This window comes from Populus alba, chromosome 18 (assembly GCF_005239225.2).
Source record: "Populus alba chromosome 18, ASM523922v2, whole genome shotgun sequence".
In the NCBI taxonomy this organism is placed as follows: domain Eukaryota; kingdom Viridiplantae; phylum Streptophyta; class Magnoliopsida; order Malpighiales; family Salicaceae; genus Populus; species Populus alba.
In genome coordinates, this window is record NC_133301.1 from 8,883,216 (window position 1) to 8,906,021 (window position 22,806).

The 22,806-nt window shown below is 31.5% G+C and overlaps 2 protein-coding genes across 3 annotated transcripts; both read left to right on the forward strand.

Moving 5' to 3' along the window:
- Positions 1-8,860: 8,860 nt before the first annotated feature.
- On the forward strand, positions 8,861-13,088 carry LOC118054126 (uncharacterized). 2 transcript variants are annotated; one of them, XM_035065573.2, is made up of 8 exons: positions 8,861-9,236; positions 9,351-9,515; positions 9,581-9,827; positions 11,225-11,377; positions 11,408-11,437; positions 11,835-12,011; positions 12,361-12,626; positions 12,718-13,088. In XM_035065573.2, exons 1-8 carry the CDS (start codon positions 8,964-8,966, stop codon positions 12,883-12,885), a joined length of 1,479 nt encoding a protein of 492 aa, XP_034921464.1. In that variant the 5' UTR covers positions 8,861-8,963; the 3' UTR covers positions 12,886-13,088. The 2 variants fall into 2 exon arrangements, with proteins under 2 accessions (XP_034921464.1, XP_034921463.1); XM_035065572.2 differs by having other exon boundaries at positions 11,225-11,437.
- A 4,179-nt stretch (positions 13,089-17,267) lies between these two features.
- Positions 17,268-22,492, forward strand: LOC118054124 (protein PGR). Its single transcript, XM_035065570.2, has 4 exons — positions 17,268-17,639; positions 17,717-17,939; positions 21,702-21,950; positions 22,062-22,492. Exons 1-4 carry the CDS (start codon positions 17,380-17,382, stop codon positions 22,191-22,193), a joined length of 864 nt encoding a protein of 287 aa, XP_034921461.1. The 5' UTR covers positions 17,268-17,379; the 3' UTR covers positions 22,194-22,492.
- The last annotated feature ends 314 nt before the right edge of the window (positions 22,493-22,806 follow it).

The following is a 22,806-nucleotide window of genomic DNA, read 5'->3' on the forward strand; positions in this document are numbered from 1 at the left end:
TTTAGTTGAAAAGTTTTCCTCATGTTTTTCTCTTTTTTTAACTTGGTATCATTATTTTGATTTTTTAGATTTTTATACGAAGAAGTGACAAGATGGACCCAATGTATGTGTTTAATTGTTTTAATAAATGTCAAGATTTATTTAGTAAAATTTGAAAATATTGACAAATAAACAATATGTATATCATGACTGTACACCACCTCGAGTTTTATCTATTTTGAGTATCTTACATGTAGTAAAGAAGAAAATAAAAAAAAAATTATGCATTTAAAAATAAAATGGATGAGATATCCACTTTTTATGTATTAAAAAAAATCATGTTTTTATATATCAATTATGAATTTATGGAGTATTGTTTGCTAGAGTAATTTTTTAATTTGATGTTTTTTGTGATTAGTTTTCTAGCTCTGTCCTTGTTTTCTTCAAACTACAAAAAATCTCCAAAAAAAATAACACTACTAATAAATAAGTCATATTTCTTTTACTCCATATATCATCAATTGTTTAATAATTTACCTACATCATAATTTTATTTCTCTTCTATCATAGTCTTTATAATTATATGTATTTGAATAAAAATACATGATAAAAGTATTTATTTCTCTTCTATCATATATTTTATTTTTTTAATGCATATTGAATTGAAATTTTTTATTTATTCTCTATTTCTTAAAGAAATACTATGATATCATTTGATCTCATAATCTCATTAAAAAAGATATAATTGAAAAATAATAGGCAATTAAATAATACATAATTACACTTATATACTATTGTAATTTTTTGAACAACGTGAAACATCTTGATATTAGCTTGTTTAGTATAAGAGATGAATTTCTTGAGTTTTTTGGTTTTATATCTTACCAATAAATATCCAATATACATTTTAAATTAAAGATCTCTATTGGTTCAAGAAAAAGGTACTTATAATAAAATTTATGTCAAGAAATTGTGATTCAAAGTATTTACTTTAATTAAAAAACTTTCCTCCTGTTGTTTTCTTCTTTCAACTTGGTATCAATATTTTGATTTTTTTAGTTTTTCATATGTAGAAGTGATAAGATGGACCCAATATATGTGTTTAATTATTTTAATAAATGTCGAGATTTTATTTATTAAAATTTAAAAATTTTGACACATAAACAATCCACATGTCATAACCATAGAACCACTTTGAATTTTATTCATTAAAATGGATGAGATATCAACTTTTTATTGAAAAAATTCTTGTTTTAATATATCAATTATGTATTTAATGGAGAAGATTTTCCTCCACTAATTGTTTAGTTTGATGATTTTTGTTATAAGGTTTCAAGCTTGTCACTTATTTTCTTTGAACTGTAAAAAAATGCAACGGAAATAAAATTACTAATAAATAAATTGTATTTCCTATATTGCATAGGTGATACAATTTATTTATGATTATTTGTATATAATCAATTGTTTAATAATTTAAATATACTATCATAATTTTATTTGTATGCTATTATAGTCAATTCGAATAAAAATATTAACAGATATTTTATCCATAAAATAGTTTAACGTAACTTTTATTTTTATATAATTTTACAGTGTTTTATTTTTCTCCAACTTGATATATCTAAGTTTCTTTTTATCTATTGGAATTGAATTTTTAAAAAAAAATATCCTGAAACTAAAATAAAAAATATTGACACATAAACAATCCATGTCATCACCATACCACCATTTTGAATTTTATCCATTTTGAGTTTCTTACATGAGGCCAATGTGGCAAATAGGAAGGATAAAAAAATTACGCAGTTAATATTAAAATGGATGAGATGTCCACTTTTTATGTATTAAAGAAATTCTATAGTTTTACTATATAAGAACTATAGATATTTATATCATTTTATGTTAGAAATTAAAAGGGTATATTTACTTATCACAAAACCCAGATAAGTTATAAGGTACCCTTATTTTTCATTTAATTAGCTATATGGTCAGTGATTTGGCACTTGATGTACATATTAGGCATATAAAATGAACAAGTACATAAGATTTGAGATTTATTTTTTTACAAATATAGGATGCATAAATAATTTATTCTTATAATGGAACAATTTATTTTTTAATTTATTATTAGTTCTTAAGCAATAAGAATCCTAATAAAAAAACTAAATTATCAACAAATAAAATAATTGAAATGCTATCTTACATGGCAACACTAAAATCAAGATAAATATCTAAAGTAGTATTATAATAATATTTAAAACTTATCCTAAACATGAGATTTGAGAAATATCAAAATATATCATTGACAAATTAAAAAATTAAAAGAAACATGGCATTTAATCTACATGATTCTAAAGCTCTGAAAAAAACCCCAAGATTCCCAGTCTGTCCCTATGATCTCTGGATGAAAATCTCAAGTGTTTAACAAGTAGTCATAACATCAATACTAACATTCTTCATCTACAATTTCATTTATTTTTAAGTTTTTTTAAAAAAAAATTAAATTTAAATTATTTTTTTAGTATTTTCAAATTATTTAATATATTAATATTAATATTAAAAAATAAAATAAAATTATTATTTTAATATACTTCTAAACAAAAAAAAAATATTTTAAAAAATAATTACCTACCAAACATCTTTAACGAAACAATAATTACCCCATCATTCTCGTTAGCGTAAACCCATACCAAATGAAAAATGTGTCGTATGGATGACAAAGACTTGTTAGTGTTGAGTGAATTGGGTCATCTGCTCTCTGTCCTCTTCACGCCAAGTCAAGAAAAAAAACAAAAAAAAAAAGGACTGATTGGACAGCTTGATTTTGAGTGCTTTCCAGCCTGCGTTTAGAAGCACCATCAGATCAAACAACTCGGTTATCAACTTCAACTAAGATTCTGAATTTTTAAAGTACAATATATTTTCTTGCTGTCCAATTTGGTTCTACCTACCTGTCTTGTATCCACGTCACAATTTTAAATCCATTTTTTAAAAATCAGATTACCCTCTGCCTGTGCTTCGAAAATCATAATAAGGGGATTTTTTAAAATTTGTTTTTCCTGAAAACAGATGTTCTTACACTTAATTCTCAAACTGTGATGTTTTTTTACCACATATCCATTAAATCGGAAAATAATTAATAATTACATCGAAATAAAATATTAAAAAGCTTCTTTATAACCTAGAAATCTTAGATTTTTGCCGTATCCTCTCGGAACCCTAATTAACCTAACCTCGAAGACTCTCTGCTCAAGGGGGGCAGCCCTCTTATCTTTCCTTCAGAACACATTCTGAAATCTATAGTAAGATCCTTTTTATTTGTTGAGAAATCCTTAACGCAGAGTGTTCTTCCATAGGCCAAAGGAATACAAGGACCGTGGCGTGGCTCGGTTGATGTTCTACTTTTCTCAACCATTTCTCTAATGGTTCCTTTTGCGCATATCCAACATCATTTTTTATTTTTATTTTCAAGAAACGAGTCTAACCAACCTCCATCACTCAGATGATCACAGAGTTCTGCCAATTAACTTGACTTGCTAACAGTATTCACTTTTTCTTGTTTGCAATTGCTGCTAGTCTATATATTTTGCTACAATCAATACGTTGTTTTTTTTTTTTCTTCTTTTGATGTCAACAAACTAAAAAAAAAAATCAAGTGTTATTGTACCAAAAATATTTAGAAAAATAATATAGTTTAGTGAGTTGTAAGTCTCATTATAATTTACAACTCCCAAGCCTTATATACGAGTCACGAGTTGCATGTGACTTCTAAAGAAATAGCAAAGACAATTTTTTCTAGACTCTCAACTCCCTGTCATAAAAGTACTTAATACAAACACAAAATATGTATCACAATTCATAAACACAAGCCTTAACTCATTTATCTCCCCACCACAATTAAAAAATCAACACACACCAAAACTCATTATATATAACAATCCATAATTCATACTTAAATACAATAAAAGATGACATGAAATTTTATTAAATTTGAACTAAATTTATAATTCTTAAAATATTAAAGCATGCAATCTAACTACATCTAAAAATCACCTCGACTCGTGGACAGGGCTAGAGCGGTCATGAATGGGTCTGGAGCGCTCATGGATGAGCTTGGAGCTTTTGTGGATGGGCCTATACCACTCCAACTTATCCAACTCAACGACAAGCTTGCGGTGCCCATGTAGGGTTCAAAACCAAAATAGCCTTTGTGGATGAGCTGGATTGCTCATGGACGGACCTACCTACCTCCCTAGCTATATATTCTTGTCAACGATAAACAATTTCATCTTTTGTTAAGGCCACTTCGAAAAACTTAGCTTACCTAGCCTCCTTAATTCCAGCATGACACAAATTGAGAATTGATGGTTAGAGTACATGTTATCTCATCAACGCCTTTAAAGAAAAGGGATGTTGCTCTTCAAGCCTTTTATAATAAGAAATGAATCTAATTAATTAAAAAAAATATTAGCATTTATTATCTATAATAAAAGTAATCATCATTTAATAAATGTTATATATGAAAAATTATGCATACTAATCGATTCTGCCTCAAATATTAGGCTTATAACACATAAAATTACATGGATGCTTTGGGAAATGTGATCATATAGGTGCAATAAATTGACATGTTATGGGCAAATATCATCTCAAGTAGGTATTTAGATCAATTGTTTGTTATTGCTCCATAAATAGTTAATTTATTGCATTTCAAATATCTATGTAAGCTATATGAATCACCAACCAATTCTTTCCCCCCTTACCTTATGCTTGATATTATGTAACTTATCATGGATATCAACATAATTCGAAACATGCTAAAATATATCAAATTGCCATATTACCCGATGATGATAATACATCTCAATTACATCAAAACAATTATGCAGAACCTATGCCAACCACCAATCATCCCTCTCTCGGTATACGAATGAATGAAGCTGATAATATCAAATCCTTAATATATTTCTGCTAGGGGAAGTCCCTTAATTATTCCATTTGGTATGCAACTTGTATCTCGTTTGGTATGCTTCAGTTTATCAGGCGGTAAATATACCTGAAATTAACTAATTTTCCATAAATTTTTTACTTTCTGAGAGAGAGAGAGACAGAGAGAGAGAAATGTAAGATTTATATTAGTTCTGATTTTAGAGAAAATAAAAATTGATTTGAAATTAAAAAAAAAAAACAAGAAAGTAAAAATATTTTTTCCAATTTTTTAATTTATTTACCATCGAGAATATTTTTTTTATCATTTTTTAACATTTAATTCAAATAAAAAGAATTTATTTTAAGAAGTAAAAATAATAACAAATGATTGAAACCTTTTTGTTAAATTCTTATTTATTTTTGTTGTCTAAAACATATTAGTAAATACTGCCGCGATCATTTCAGTCTTGCAAATCAATACTGCCGCGACGGAACATAGGCAAATATAGTAGTTATTACGGAGGACCGTGAAACTAATATGTTTCTTTCCTCAGTTTTGGCCACCCACCGCGATCTGCGTAAGTCTAAAGACATTAGAGTTATCATGCCCTAAGGTTATACTCTTTATTTATATAGAAAACTCTCAAATCTTGAATAGTTTCTAAAAAGTATATATTTAATAAATTTCTTTATGAGAAATAACCTACAAGCTATTTAAATACAAGGAAAACGTTTGAAATAGTAAAATCTTAATTATATTGAAAGTCATAGTTTAATAAGAGTCTAAAGTTTCAACTTATCACGAGGAGGGCCATGGATCGGAGCTGGTGTGTTTCTTTCCTTGGCTTTGGTCAACCACCACGATCTGCACAAGAATTTCCCTCCGCTAGCATACTGGCCATGATCGTGAACTGGCTGGCCTGAGCTGGCATATTAATTGCTGCATTATGATCACAAGGTCCCACACTAACAACTTTCTACACAGCAGAAGCTGCGAAAACAAAGCTTCTTAATTAGTAGCTGCTTAGATCAGTGATCTACACCTGGAATCGAGCGAGCGTCGGGCTTCTGAGACTCTGTTTCTGTGTTTTTCTCCGCCATGTCCCTGTCGCTGTTTGCATCAGGCAGAAAAACGTCAGCTTCAAGATCTTATTTATGCCCTCGAGCATGGGGTCCATGCGACGTGAGAGTTCTTCGCAATCCTCCAACATGCATGCTCTAAATATTAAATAACCGACTCGAAGTTGTGGGTCCTTTTTGTTTACTAGTTGAAACATGTGATTTTGCGAGACAAGTTATGAGAAACGCCTGACTCTGGCCCTTTTGATGAGGTTGGTTGATTACTGAAGAAATGGAGTTTTTTAAATATTATTTTTTCCTAAAATAATACTTAATTGCGTCATTCACATGGAGTAGTTTTCAAAAAATCTATTTTGATTTTTCCCTAATATTTATCAAATTATTTTATTTTCTTTATTTTTTAAAAAAAATTGTGAGCTCAAAATTCTTATAGCATAAAGCTATTTTTGGCGTGGATTTTTGTGACAATTGATGATAAAGAAAGATTGAAAGATAGATTGGGAAGGGAGAAAGTAATGAGGGAAGACAGGGAAGAGAGAGAGAGAGAGCGGTAGGGAAAAAGAAAAAAGAGGATGAGCATGGACAGCTTCAAGATTTTATTTATGTCCTCAGTCATTTTCAACACACAATGAGCTACTTATTTTATTATTCATTTTGTAAACTTTTAAAAAAATCTATTTTGATTTTTCCCTAATATTTATTAAATTATTTTATTCTCTTTATTTTTTAAAAAATTTGTGAGCTCAGAATTCTTATAACATAAAGCTATTTTTGGCGTGGATTGTTGTCCCATTTGTTATTGACAATTGATGATGAAGAAAGAGTGAAAGATAGATTGGGAAGGGAGAAAGGAATAATGAGGGAAGAGAGAGAGAGAGAGCGGTAGGGAAAAAGAAAAAAGAAGATGATCATGGAGAGTAAAAAAAAATCTCTTATTATCTAAAAAAATAAACAATCAACATTTAAAATAAATAATAAGATGTCATTTTCAATGCACAATGAGCTATTTATTTTATTATTTATTTTGTAAAATCAAACCCAACTAAAATAAGCTGGTTTCAACTAATTTTAATTTTTAAAAAATTTAATTTAAATATTTCTTTTTATAAAAAATAAACTAAGCTGAAAATAATAACAAAGTTACATGTATTTACAAAGATATAACAAATGTTAAGAGATTTAAAAGGAGAATGGCTCTCTCTCTCTCTCTCTCTCTCTATATATATATATGTTTGTGAGTGAGTTCTCTCTCCCTCTTACCTAATGATTTATAGGACCCACGAGCCATGTCCACTTGCATGGAGAGGTGGGAAAAATATAGGAATAAACTGTATAATCTATAATAAGGGTAATTATATATGTAGGATAATAGCCTCTAGTGGTGATGGATCACAGAGTTTAGTGTGAGAAGAGACATTCATTTCCCTTTGAATGCAAGAGAAGCCACGTATAAATCTATAAACTCGTATAATGATTTGGCATATATAAACTCGTATTACATATATAGCCATAAGGTACGTAGTTCTTTTATTGTAAATCCATATTTCTTTCACTTACATATATATCATTACATTTACTTTGATATGAAATTAACTATAAAATTCCTTAAATCATGAATTCTATCACTTTCTCTGTATGACATTTACTTCTTATTAAATTCTTTTGTCATCATTTATTCCCTTTTCATTTCACTACTTATTTTATATTTTCGGTTTAAGTCAAACCTTGGCTCTTATAAAATCTCTAGTTACTTCCTTCATTATTTGTTATATGTAACATTAATTTCATGTCCATTTATGATTTTCAATATCAATTTCTCATACTTTTAATTTTAATTTCTAATAAGTAAATATACGTTCAAGATTTTTAATTTAGAGGGTATTTGGTTTAAAGGTGTGGTAGTTTTTTTTAAAATATATAATTTTTTTAAAGTATAAATTACATAAAAGCTAAAAATACATGTTTTTTGTGTGGATCCCATAAAAAAAAAAAGTCAAAGCCACCTCCAAACCAAACACTTTTTTAATCTAGGAGTTTATATGGTAGGTAAAACTTCATTTGAAACCTCGGGAAATTAAACTAAAAAAAAAAGGAAAATGAAGTGAAAGGAAATGAAATTTCTTTTATTTGGTTAAAGGGAAATATAGTTTTATTTGTTTGCATATATGTAGTGGTGGAGACAGGGGGGCTAGCAGGCCCCGACCCCTGCAAAGAAATTTTTCTCAACCCATTCCTTGTATAAAATAATTAAAATTTTAACTATTTTTTTTCCAGGGGGACCTACTTTTTTTTTTCCAGCACCTCCTTGCGTTATCCAGAGCCAATGTTGATTTTTTTCAGGGGGATCCACTTTCTTTTAATTTGGCCCTTCTTGATTTTTCTTTCTCGCTTCGCCCCTACATATACGGATGAAAAAGAAAGAAAAACATTTTTTTTTATGATATTATAAGCAAACTTCTATCAAATTTTTATTTTTCTCTCAAATTGAGTATAAACCAAGAAAAGTTAAAGTTCTATTTTCCTCTTTTTTTCCCTTCCTTTCCTTTCTATTCCTAACTTTAACACCCAAACAAATGAAATTGACTTAATTTCATTCCCACTACTTTCTTCCCCTTACGTCTCGTCAAAATATACACAATGTAAAGATAATCTAATGTTTATAATTTTATTTTTTGGAAAGTTTCAAAAATACATTCATTTTTTTTTTCTTGTGTGGGTGTTGATGCTGTTGAATTTTGGATATTGGACTTCAAAATAAGCTATATCCTACCGAACTAGCATTTGCAAAAGGCCCAAAGCCCATGAATCATTGCCCAAATATGATATCTGGTTGGCCCAAGGCCCGATGTATAATACCCCGAAATCATGAACTAAAGAAGAAAGAAACCACAACACCTGGGCAGCAGCCAGCAAGGAATGCAACAAAACCAAGACAGAATATTTCAATAGTTGAAAGCACAGAGGCAAAGGCGGTAGCAATGGATGGACTGGAAGAGTGCTCGAGCAAAGCGGCAGAGGCAGTGCTAGAAATCCTGAGGACCAGGGGCTGGTTTCTTGGCGGAATAGATCAATTAAACGCCTTGATCATAATTCACTCTGCTTTATCTGATGACGGCGACCCTTGCACCGTCGCAAACGCAGTCGAGTCCGAGCTCCTCAACATGGATCTTAGATCCATTGGAGTCAAGTCCCTACCCGACCCAAACCTCCTCAATAAAACCTCCTATCTTCAAGGCCCAAAAATCCTTCAGGTTATTTATTTATTTCCTCGCTTTATTTTTATCGAATTTCAAATTATTTTCTTAATTTGCTTCCCCTCTCTCTTATTTTAAATATATATACAAATAAAATAAAATAAAAAACAGATATCTGCAGTGAGAGATATTTCTGTTAGTAGCATAGAAGGGTTTCCGAATTCAAGCAAACGGCGACTGTTAAAACTCGGTCTCACTGATGGGCACAACGAGATAACTGCAATCGAATATTTTCATATTCCTTCAATCCCAAATGATATAGCTCCTGGTTCTAAGGTAATCTACCATTTTATTTTATTTTTACCATTTCTAATTTTTAATTTAATCAATGCTTTTGGCAGGTTCGGTTGGATAACAAAGCTCCAGTACATAACTGTATTGTATGTTTGAATCCTAAAGTTATAACTGTAATAGGAGGCAGTGTCCAATCACTTCATGAAGAATGGCAAATGAAACAAAAATATTCTGGTTTTTCACGTTCATCATTAAGGTTATCACAGGAAACTGATAATGGTGGCCCTCCTCCTTTCGAAAAGCTGCAAATTGGAGCACCCTCTCATAGGTCTTCTCGGCAAGCCATACGATCGGGTTTGTCTTCTAGATGTTATATGCAGCTTGCTTTTGACTGTAATAAGATCCTCTTAGTATTTTTAGTGCTGTATACCGTAATGTTTTCCTGCACTATGATTTTGTTCTGGTGCTGGCAAGGGCTACAAAATACAGGGTTGGGACATTGGATAGCATTTAGGGTGTGAAATGAAATACGTAGTTGGACATTAACTCTTTTTTTTTTTGGAAAAATTTGGAGCTTTTAGCATTTACTAGGATTATGGCTTTTCCCACACGCAAAGAAGCTAATCTAACAGCGCCCTCATCTATTTTCTCAAAATTATTTCAATAAAGATCAAGAATCTCTCATCATTTTGTTTATTCCTGCCTCAAGGCGGGCAATGTTTGATTGTTTTACCAGACTCTTGTAATTAGCATTCACTTAATTATCCTAGTTGATGCCTACCTAGGTTTTGCTAACACTTTATTTTAAGATTTCAAACTTTGTAAGTCGGCTATCTTGTGTGGATGTTCTAAGGCCCCTTATGTTTTGTCCTTTAAATTATGGCAGGGGGGCAGAGAGGATTGCATTTCCTTGCACAACTCAATTTCAACTTATTTTCCATTCCTTTGTTGAATGCAATAACTTTCCTTAAACAGAAACCCAAATCTATAACCACATTGAACCATGAAAGTTCGCAAGTTCAACCTCACTGAGGCATTTTGAATTTGAACCTGACATCTAATTGGAGTAATCTTGTTTACTACATTAAACAACTCCCTAGAGTTCACCATTGCAAATCTGAAAACTGCAAAACATTTTGTGCAGTTCTGAGTTTGATGACATTCTTCTGCTCTGGTTATGTGACATCCCCGCACTGGTTTTGGCAGTGGGGAAATGAACCTCCGTGAACCTAATGGTCAAGCTGTATAATCTCTTATTACTTTCACAGCAGTTTAAATCTACCCTTTTTGTATTTTGATAGGAACTATAGCTTTTAATGCCTTGCTAAGATTTTGGATATATGGCAATTTAAATGATTTCTAGATGAGTTGATCGTAGATTTAGAAGATGCATTGATGATGCAGAAGGGAACAGAACTATATGAAATATTTTAGAGTTAAAAAATGTCAATCTAGAATTTTGAAAAGAAAAGAAAATGAGAATTAGGCATTCAAGGTCGAAGAAATAGAATAATATGTGTGTTTTCAAAATGAACTTGCCTGTTCATTATTGTAATCGTGATGTGCATGTTAAGTAGGCTCAGTGTCAAGTGCAAGTGCATGGGTTTTAGTCTTGAAAGTAGATCTTCTGCTTAGATATTAAGGGTTAGTACTGTATCTAGATGGTCAATCTACATATCTTATGTGAGTAGGACAAGCACTTTGTACTGACCTGTGTGATTCTATATTTGATAATTTTTGTTGCTTTTCAGTTTCTTATAAAGAGAAGGCAAATATTCCAGATTACTTTAAGTCTACCTCCAACAGCACCGTGCAAATTAGCACAGAAACTGCTGGAAACACCAAAGTTCTACCTCTTGATTCTCAAAGAAAAGCAGATAGTGTTGATGACAAAGTGAGAGTAGCTTCCCTCAGAACAAGTAACAAAGAAAACCCTAGAAACCTTCAGTGGAGATCAAAGGAAGGTGCTTGTTTATTTCCCTTTTCTTTGCAAGTTTACCTATTTTGTGCAATAAATGTTATGGTGCACCAGATATTGTATGATGCAACTTTGTTTCCATTACCATTCACTACATGTGAATGGTAATGGAAAGGGGAAAAAGAACTAGAACCTTTTTTTTTTTTATCATTGGACTCTGCGGGATTATCTCTTGATAATTACAATGAAAGAGAGGTGGCCGAATCTGTTTCATTTAGCATGCAGGCATGGACACTACTCAGATGAAATTGCATGGTTTTTATTTGCAAAATACATGAAGGGGAGTTAATAAAGAGAGAGGGAAAGAGGGAAAGAGTTGTGATCTGTTAAAGATTGTATATTGCAATTTCAATCACTAATGAACTATTTGGAATTATTGGTAGATTACCATGGGTCTACCTCCAAGAGCAATGTGCCTACTGTTGCAAAAACTTCCGGAAATGCTGAACTAAGGCCAGTGGATTCAGAGAAGAAAGTAGATGATGATAAGGAAAAAACAGTTTCCCTTAATGAAAGTCTTGAACAAAAGCCAAATGACTCTTCTGCAAGACAGAAGGAAGGTGCGAGTTCAATTTTATTGCATTTGCAACTGTATTCATGCTGTTTTGTAATGGCCTTGATGGGTGAATTCTTCTTTTTCTAGTGAGAAAGAGAAGTACTGTAATCCTCACTTTTGTGTTAGTGAAACATGAGGGATAATGTTTTGAAGCCTGCAGTGAAGGGTATACTATCTAGAGAATCATTTAAAATTGAATGATTGTAAGTTGAAAAAAGAAGAAGGGTGAGATAGATTCATCATGATTTATAGAATCAGATATGATACAGCACTTCTGAATTGCTCATTTTTTAATTTCCTTTGTTTCTTTATCTTGCTGTTGTATTAACTTTTAACATCTATATTTTTGGCAGTAATTGAAACAATTCCTGTTCAAAATCAAGCAGCTTCTCAAAAGTTACTTTTGAAAATGAATCACAATCAAGGTGATCCGCATTCAAAAGGTCAGAAATATAGGGTGAAGAATAAACAAGAAGAATCACAAGTTTTCACTCTAGAGGAGTGGGAAAAGAGTAATGCAGGGTCAAAGCGTCTGACAAAAAATGATTTTCCGGATACTAGTTGTGATGAGGATCTTGCATCAAAGCTTCAAGACCAACTTGATGTGGAAGATTTTCATGTTAACATCCTTTCATTTTTTATTTGTTTTCAGTATTACTGTTGCTGCTATTGTTTGGGTCCTCAAATCATTCAATTCATTGTTGTTACAGGTACATAGGAGAACTCATAACTCGGTGGTGGATGACATTAGAATGAGCATGTTTAGTTATGAAAGAGATGGCAACAAGGTTCATGAGATGGAACATGGAGGAAGAGGAAGGGGTAGAGGAAGGGGGGGAGGGAGGGGAAAGGGGAGAGGGAGGAGAAGATATAATTAAATTCAGTGGAAACTTATTATGTTTGTTTACGATTTTGGAGCTTGGAGCTTGCAAAACTTACGCAGGGTTGTTAACCTTGTGCCATAGCTGGCCGATGTTGATAACTTGAAAAGAATATACCAGAGTGAGTAAGATGATTTCCCTAGACAATGTGATCTAGCATCCTTTCTATAATTGGTATATGTTTGCTTTCATTTTACATATATCCTATCCATATTTTGGTTCTTTCTTTAATTAGTATCACACAAAATTGATTAACATCCTTTTTTTGTTGAATTGCTGTGCTAAAATTCCTCCATCTCACTGTGTGAAGAGTCTGTAAGGGAGAGGGTCGTCCTGAATTTTTTTTAGAAAAAAATATATTGAAACTTTTGGTTTTCCAAGGATAGAGATTTTTGTTTATGTTTTATTTCTATGTTTCATACGATCCATTGTTTACCCTCCGCATGTTCTATTTTTAAAGGATAGATTTAAGAATTTTGATAAATATTATATGCTTGCAGGAGCTATAAAACACATACACATATACCTTTCGCATGTGTATTGTTTAATTATTTATATTATTTTTATAATATCCAATAGATTATTATGAATTATTTATTAGTAAATATTTTTATAATATCTAGTGATATTATGTTATTTGATGAGCCTAATAAAAACAAGACTAAATTCAAATAGCTAACTTGATCTAAAGATATTAACCAAGCTAAAACCGGTGGGAAAATTATTGTAATTGCACTCGTTGGAATATTTTAATAATGTCAAAATTTATAACCAGTTATTGGAAGTGTTAAAATCTTTTCATGGAACGTATTAGTTATTTTTAAATTATTTAGGGGTAATTATTTTTTTTATTTTTTTCAAAAGCACAATAAAATAAAAAAACTGAAATGCTTTTAAAAGCAAAAATTTCAATCATATCATTATGAGGCAATTTGATACTTTTAAAATGTTGTTTTCAATATTATCATGTATGATAAAGAGCAATTTTTTTATCAAATATAAAAATATAAAAAAACAATAAAAAAATATTATGAAGCTATGATGCTATTGGAAGTCAAAAAATTCAAAGGAATTTTTTATCTTTTCTCAAAAGTTTTTTTTTTTTTTATTATTATTATTACCATATTAGATTATAAGCAAATTATTATTTGACTAAATAAACTAAAATGAAAAAGGACAAGTGTTTGTACAACACTCAGAACCTCGTGGTAGATGCTAGTGCATTTTGGGTACGTGCATGCAGCATTTTCCAGTGTTTAAAAATATATTTTCACCATGTTATTGGAAGCGTTATTGTGTCTTTTCTTGTTAGGTCTTTTTACTGTATAAATTTTTATTTACAATTTTAACCTTAAATCAAATATCAATGTTTTTTCAATTTTAATCCTTATTTTTTTAATTTATATATTTTTTTAATCTTTTGGTATACTTATTTTTTTTTTTAATTTCATCTTTTAATATTTGATTGGTTGGAATTTGGATTTTGTAATTTTTCTAAATAGGATGCTTCAGATCTAATAACCAAAATCATAGGTTTGAAAAGTTAACACAAGTTTTTTTTAAAAGAACTTTATAATTATTTTTATTTTTTTATCAGGTTATTTCAATCTCTTGATCTAGGCTATGGTTTTGACGGGATATCTCGGGTTGTCTCAACTTTGATTATCGTAATTATAGGTTTGTCATACAAACTCAAGTTAACCGAAACCAATTTTTTATGTCTATTTTTATCTTATTTCGTTCTTTCATGTTTAATAGGCTGTGAATTGAGATACATTATTTATTTATTAAATATATTTTCTCCAAGTTATTCTAATCACTTTTCTTTTAAAATTGAATTCATCTATTGTTGTTTTTTTTTTTCATCTAAATAAAATAAAACCAATTTATTTGATCTAGTCAAGTCTATAATCCAATTCACATATTTTTGTTTTTTTTTTTAAATAAAGCTCCAACATCTCAATATCATTTTTTGCGGGGAAAAAAAAAAAGTTTGGCCCGTGAAGAAATACTACGCATTTGTATAGGATAAAAAAAAAAAAAAAAAAGAACATTCCCATCCATTTTTTTCTTCTTTTGTTCTTTCTAGGATGCCATCAAAGTTTTAGGATTATAAAATGTGCAATAGTATGTGATTCTTGTAGCCATTCGGAGACATGTTCGTTCAAACCCATGAAGCTCGTAATGAATAAAAATACACTATTTATTTTCTGCATGGTTAAATTTGTTAGGATTATCAAACCCTATCATTTAGCCCAAAAAATAAGAATTTGAAGATTTAATCAAATTCAAAAACTATCAAACCATAAAAATATATAATATTATAATAGAATCAGTGAGTAATATTTACATTACATTATAATTGTTGTTAACAGAAACCCAAATCTATAATAATATAATATTATAATAGTAGCAGAGAACATTACATTACAATTATACATAAAATAATAATTAAATTGACTAGGAAAAACATTGTAGCTTAAGAGAGAAAATATTGTGGATTTGAACAATGTTTTTTTTTTTTGTTCTTGAAACATTTTCTATTTCAATCCCTAAACTATATATATATATATATATATATAATTTTATATTTATACATTGTATTGATTAGGATTCAAAATTTCTAATTTATTTTGATTAGCTTGATATAATTTTTTTATTGTGTCGAAAAAAATATTCAACCTTAAATTAGTGCTCACTTCAGTAATATAGAATTTAATTTTATTGCTAAAGATAAATTGGAATGTCTAGGCCTAAATTTGATATTGAAACAAAAATGCAATATTCCCCCCCCTTTTTTAATGGTTCATGAGATATTTTTTAAAAATTTTGGTCCCCAAAGTTTTGTCATTTGTCATTTTTTATCCATATTTATTGAGGTTTTGATGTTTTAGTCTTATATTTTATGTGTTTTGCGTTTCAGTCCCTGAATTTTATGAGGAGAGAGAATTAATGGGAAATAAAGGAGAAGAGACAAAGTTGCTAGTTGTCTAATCCCATCAACCATAAAAACCAATTTTAATATCAATTGAGTTCTGAGAAAAATTTTATTTAGACGTTTTTGACCACTCATTTTTCAGGGACAAATACATCAAGGCTTGAGAATTATTTTTTGATTCAATATAATTTTTATATTAATAATTGGAGGTTAAGTTATAGGCTTCTTGCTTCATAGTAAAAAAGAAAAAACAAGATTTTTTAGTCCAGGATGTAGGGCCGGACTTTTCAACCACCTAGACTTTTCAACCACCTAGGTGGTTGAAAAAAAGTTAACAGATATGTTATTTGTTTTTTGTTTCTTAAGAAAAAAAAATTGCTAGTCGCGCCAAGGTGTCTTGCATTTTTTTTAATGGATCAGGTGCACTAGCTCACAAAAGAATTTTAATTAAAGAGATACTCTTTAATCATTGTTTCAAATCATCCAAAATCCCGATTTAATATTAACAATTCTTTTTTCAAATTTATTGATATATATAATTTTTATTTATTTTATTAAATGTATTTATTAAAGTTATATTTTTAATAATTTTCTCATATTATAAAATATGTTTAATTATGATGATATTAAGAAGTGTTGTAGCGATTGTTTTTAAGTGCTTTTTGCTTGTAAATAAATCAAAATAATATTGTTTTATTTTAACACATCAAAATAATCAGAAAATATAAAAATTATTTAAAATTATTTTTTAAAAAAAATTAAAAAAAAAACATTTTAAAATGTAAAAATATATTATCATTAACTAGTTACATACCAAAAAGTACTCCCGATAATAGTATCACACATAATTATTAAACTCGGACCGGTTTGGCGGGTCGACCCGGGATTCAATTGATCTAGTGGATGGATTGATCCAGATAAGGTGAAAGACCGACAAGAGTAAAGAAATGATCAAACCCGGTCGATCGGCCGGGTTGACTCGTGACCTGGGCTACTCAGCAAAATCCGATATATATCCATTTTTTTTAAATGTGTTTATTTTTTTCATAGCTAGAGATCTATTTAATTTTATATTTTTTAGTTGGTTATTAACTATTTTCAAAATTTACTATATAAATATTGAAATGATATTTTATTTTTTCAATGTAGGATTTAAAGTTTTTTTATTATATATACTTTATATTTAGAAAAAAAAAAATTATGATTTTTAATGTGAAATAAATTTTTTTTTTATTTAAATACTTCAACTTAAAAAATAGTATAAGATTTTTTAATGTATAATAAAAAAAATTTTGAAATAATTTTGAAAATTTTATTATTTATAACTAGTATATATTTATGTAAATTATTTTTTATTTTTTTATATATAAAATATTAAAACATAAAATATTTTTTAATTTTTTTTTATATTAATAAGTACTCCTTTGCCGGTCAACCCCGGATAACTCTGGTGTGACATCCATCTGATACCCTGACCCCTCCAGCCATCCTCCCTCTCTCAAAATAAAGAAAAAGAAAAAGAAAAAGAGGAAGCCCTACCATCTCAAACTGAAATGGAAAGTGTCTTCATCCAACCGTCAGTAGCGGTGCTAATCTCTTTTGTAATCGCGATTAAAGCTTACAGAAGAAAATCTCTAGACGTAACAGGAGCAGTCGCTGGGTTCATTGTTATGACCCTTCACTTTGCTATTAGTTACAGATTTGGAGCTATATTGCTTGTCTTCTTTTTCACTTCATCCAAGCTTACCAAGGTTGGAGAAGACAAGAAGAGGCGCTTTGACGCCGAGTTCAAGGAGGGTGGACAAAGAAACTGGTATCTGTTTATCTATTTGTTTTTATTTTTTTGGCTTCCAAAAATACAATTAATTGTTTTTTGTGGGTAATTTTTAGGATACAAGTGCTGTCTAATAGTGGTATAGCTTCTGTTTTGGTCCTGGCTGTTTGGAGATTGGCCGGCTGGGAGGACAAGTGCTTGGATGGAAAAGAATCGGTCGTCATCACCTCTCTTATTGGAGGGATCATCGGTCAGTATTCATGCTGCAATGGAGACACTTGGTCTTCCGAGCTTGGTGTACTCAGCGATGCGCAACCTCGTTTGATCACAACCTTTAAGGTGGATGGATATCTTCTTTCCTTCACACACACACACTATTTTCTGGTAATTTGAAAAAAAATCACTTCTCAACAGGAAGATTCGACAAAATGGATTAAACAGAGAGTGAGGGTGGGCGGGTGGTTACAGATACAGAGTGTTTTCTTGTTACACTACTATGGGTTTTCCTCATGTAGATTTAGTTTCTCAATTGCTTTCACTTAAGCTACTTCTAACTCCTAAGCTATAGTAGTGACTATAATAAATAAGCAAGTAACAGCTACTAAGAGCCTGCTTAGCAGCAGCAACCCTTAGCTCTCTTCCCTATGAAATTGTAAAAGCTTCAAGGATGATGCAAGTAACCTCGCATATATGCGTGCGCAATCACCACCAGTCAAGTTAATCCCCTTTCAGGGCTCTAGAATAATGAGACAATGAGAATGTTTGTATGGATACTGGTAGGATCAAAAGCAATGAGATATGAATATACAGTGTAAAAATGTATAGGACCGCAAGATTGATGAATAAGCTAAAGTAAAATCAAAGATGGTTAAGGCACACCTTGAACGCTTAAACTGGAGTCCAGTAACTTATGATAAAAAACAAGGAATCAGAAGAGAAGAGAAACAAACATAGTAACAGATTGTTTGTAAAAGCAATGATAACAATGGCAACTGCATGCAAACAACACAATCTTGTTTTACTGCATACATTTGGGTGTGTTTGTTATGTTCATCTTCCTCCTCATGAACGAACCAGGTTTTCTCCTTAAACAGCACAATGTGTTTTCCTACGACATGCCTTAAGTCAAAAGTGTTTCTTGTGTTATGATCTTGACAAAAAGAAAAATGCTTGTTTCTTGTAATGTTATGTTTAAAAAGAATGTGTTTTACTATCAACATCATTCTCCTTCTCTTCCTCCTCTTCTACATCCTACTCTATTCCACCTTCATTTGAATCACTCAAGGCTATTCTTGAATGTTTTAAACCTAGGTTTGTTTATCGACAATGATAGTGTACCATTGGTTGCACTTCTCCTAAAGAACCCTCTTAATCTCCAAGTCCTGTTCATGTTTGTCATTTTCCTCCCATTAGACACGCCCTCCAGATCAGTATGGATATCCTCTCTCTTCTTCTTCTTCTTTTTTTTTTTTAAGTATTTTCCATGTCCCTAATTCTTTTAAGCAAGTAGTAGGACACCTATATTGGCAGAAGGCTATGGATGAAGAACTGAAATTTCTTATTGAAAATCATACTTGGGATCTTATGCCATGTCTGACTAATGTTAAACCTATTGAGGGCAAGTGGGTGTATAGTGTTTAAACCTAATGGTTCTTTGGACAGGTGCAAAACTCATTTATTGGCTCCTGGAATCTTCAAGAATATAGACTATGAAGAGATATGTTCTCCAGTTGCCAAAATGACTATCGTGCGTCCATTCTTAGCTATCGTTGGTTCTCATAACTGTAGTTTATCCCAAATGGACGTTAAGAATGATTTTTTTTTTATGGTGACAGATGAAATTATTTTAATGACTCCACCTCTAGGATATTTGTTGGCTAGCTCCAAACATGTTTGTCGATTAAAAATTTCACTTTATGGTCTCAAACAGGTCCCATGTGCATAGTTTGCCAAATTTAAAAGCACACTTCTTGCAGCAGACTTTAAACAGAGTGCTTATAATCCATTTATGTTTCCACATCATACCACTATAACCATTCTTGAGTCTATGTCATGACATTTTAATTACAAGTGATGATATCCAAACAAAATTCACTATTTGAAGACAACCGTACATCAACCTTTCCATATCTTTGTCCATTGATATATTTTCTAAAGCTTGAGGCCTCTCACTCTGAATCTAGTATTTTTGTCGATCAGCATCAATACACTCAAGATCTTGTTGGTCTTGTCAAAGTTTGAGATTTTGCCACATTTGATACTCCTATGAAGCTCAATGTTAAACTTTTTTTTTTGTATGATGGGGATCCAACTCATTTTTGGACAATTGTTGGGAGTCTCAACTACTTAACTATTACTCGACCTGATATAGTAGTTGTTGCATGTAACATTTTTAATTAGTTTATGACTTAGCCATGTCATCCTCATCTAGCTGCTTCTCACCATAATGTTCAGTATATTCATGGGACAATTTAGATAGGGACTTTTCTTTCCTCATCATTGTGATCTTAAGTTGACTGCTTATGCTAATTTAGATTGGGGTGGTTGTGTTTATTTTTTAACAAAGCCCTAGTTTCTTGAAAATCTATGAAACAAGATCGTTTCTTAAAATCATCTACTGAAGTTGAATATTGAGCTGTCTTATGCTTGTTCGAAGATTACATGGCTTCGAGGTCAACTTAATGAACTTGGGTTTTCTCTGCTTGATCCAACTCGCTGTTATGCTGACAACACTAATGTTATCAAGATAGTGGCCAATCCAATGATGACTAAAGAACAACATCAATTTGAGGGGGAGTGCCAACAGATTTGATGACATTTGTGCTATAAATTAGGGATTGTGATGGGCTGATTAGGGATTGTGATTGTAATCGATATATAATGGTGGACTTAATTAATTAGCATAACTAAGGGATTGGTTTGTCAATTAAGGGATTTTATTGACTCTTGTATAGCAATAAATAGGGATTTACGTGCACAGCAAACAACTTGACAGAAAGAAAATATATTATTTTCTTCCAAATTATCACTAGGATAATGCGAAACAGGATTTATAGTGGTTCTGAGAGTTGTTGAAATTCAGTATCAAAAAGTATTCTTTGTTACAATAATCTGTCCACAAACCGTACCTTCTCTAGATCTTGCTAACAAGATGTTACACAAGTTACAGTAGACCAAGCACTTTTCACAAGGTTACACACATCTCAATTACTATGTGTTTGTAATAGGGATTTAGAAAAGATGAACTCATATATAGCTTTGATGAAAAAGAGCATCTCAGAGTGGTTCTGCCTCCCCGCCTAATGATAATAAGAAGAGTTATTTATAAATGGCTTCAGAGAAAATTAGCTGCTTGTTTTGAGAGAAAAACAACCTCCTTAATTCCATGATTCCCTCCTTGATAGAGTGTCTTCTGCATCAACAGCTACCTTTACTTACAGAGTAGTGTTAAATGAAAGAATCCCATAAGATCGAGCTTCTGTATTTACTTGAATGCCAACGGCTTTCCCAGGCTTGAATCTGTCCTTGATGTTAACTTCCTGTGTTCTGCAAGACTTGATCTTTATATGGCAGCTACAAAGAATCCCATTGCGTTACAATACCGAAATGAAATCCGCCTGATCTTCAGCTACAAAATATCCCATTCCATTACAATGCCAAAATAAAACCAGCCTGATCTATATACGGCTGAATTGGTAAGTTTCGTTAGCTTGATTCTTGGAGTTTGCTCAAGGGAAATTCAAGAGAGACCAGCCTAGTCATCTATGTAGTTCCTTGGTACAAAAGATGACTCTTTGGATGTAAGCAACCATCTTGTGCTTGACCTGCTTTTCCTGTCTGTTTATCTTCTGATCCAGTAGGAAGGAGTGATGTATGCTGGCCATCCATATGTAAAGTTGCTTTCACTGCTTCGTCATTTAGTAAATGATGTATCACAAGCTATATATATATATATTATGTTCTTTGCTTGAGTGAAGTAGAATAAGTGGCATTAATGGTTCAGATATTTTGCATCATCATATGATATGCAGACTGATGGAATTGAATTTGTAAATCTTGGAGACTGTATCCTGACTAGGTTCCTATATAATTGATTACCAGCCTGTTCGGAGGGGTACAAATGGTGGAGTCACGTTAGCAGGTCTTCTAGCAGCTGCAGCAGCAGGAGGTGTTATTGGGCTTGCATTCGTGCTCATAGGGTTTTTCACAACGAAATGTGTGTTTGATGTAGCACTCAAGCAGCTCTTAGTTATACCGGTTGCTGCACTGGCAGGGTTATGTGGGAGTCTGATAGATTCTCTGTTGGGAGCTACTTTGCAATTCAGTGGATTCTGCACTGTTCGGAACAAAGTAAGCTGCTCCTTCTACTAGTTATCATCGAGCTCCTCGGGTACTGGCAGTGTGATGCCATAACCATGTGCATTTAAATGAAGAAATAACATTTGACCCTGTCTTACGCAGGTTGTTGGAAAACCTGGACCAACAGTGAGGAAAATTTCAGGACTTGACATTCTCGACAACAATGCTGTGAACCTTGTCTCTATACTGCTGACCGCCTTGCTGACTTCCGTTGGCTGCGCATACATTTTCTGAACAATGTGTTTTCCGATCTGGTAGCATGTCATGGTGATTCCTTCTCTACAATTTACTCGTGGCACTTGAGAAACTGGTTGTTGATTAACTGTCGTTTCTAAGGCATGAATATATTTATTAGTCCACAAACAGTTGTGTTAGCGCTAAATATAAATAAAATATGGAGAGAAGTAGCAAAGCAAAACAAGTAAGAAGGAACATTTGTTAAACAGAGACAAATTAAGCAGCAATAATGGAATATAATAGCTGGTACAGACCAAGCATGGAGGCAGCCTTTCTCCTCTTGGCGACTTCTAACCTGATCACCGGGTAACATCTCTTGAAAACCTGATTTGCATGCATGCCTTTACTTTACTACTAAATGAGGTGGGTCTTTTCCTCTTCACCCACCTCTTCACGGAGGCACAACTAAGCTTTGATTCCTGTAGTTTTTTATTTTTCAAGATTTGGTCCTTGTAGTCTTGGTTGGTAATCATAAAACTTCATTTTTTTCTGGAATCTCAGTTCTTGAATATTGCAAGAAGTTTAATTTGGGTTTTGAAGTTTTCAGAAAAACTCAATCAAGTCCCTAAGGTTTTTTTTTTTACATTTTGGTCCTTGGATGTTTGAGGAG

Coding starts and splice junctions, on each gene's coding strand:
- LOC118054126 (XM_035065572.2), top strand. CDS start 8,964: ATGGATGGACTGGAAGAGTGCTCGAGCAAAGCGGCAGAGGCAGTGCTA. Junction 11,438..11,834: donor TCAGTGGAGATCAAAGGAAG/GTGCTTGTTTAT, acceptor AATTATTGGTAG/ATTACCATGGGTCTACCTCC. Junction 12,012..12,360: donor TTCTGCAAGACAGAAGGAAG/GTGCGAGTTCAA, acceptor TATTTTTGGCAG/TAATTGAAACAATTCCTGTT.
- LOC118054124 (XM_035065570.2), top strand. CDS start 17,380: ATGGAAAGTGTCTTCATCCAACCGTCAGTAGCGGTGCTAATCTCTTTT. Junction 17,640..17,716: donor GAGGGTGGACAAAGAAACTG/GTATCTGTTTAT, acceptor GGTAATTTTTAG/GATACAAGTGCTGTCTAATA. Junction 21,951..22,061: donor TCTGCACTGTTCGGAACAAA/GTAAGCTGCTCC, acceptor TGTCTTACGCAG/GTTGTTGGAAAACCTGGACC.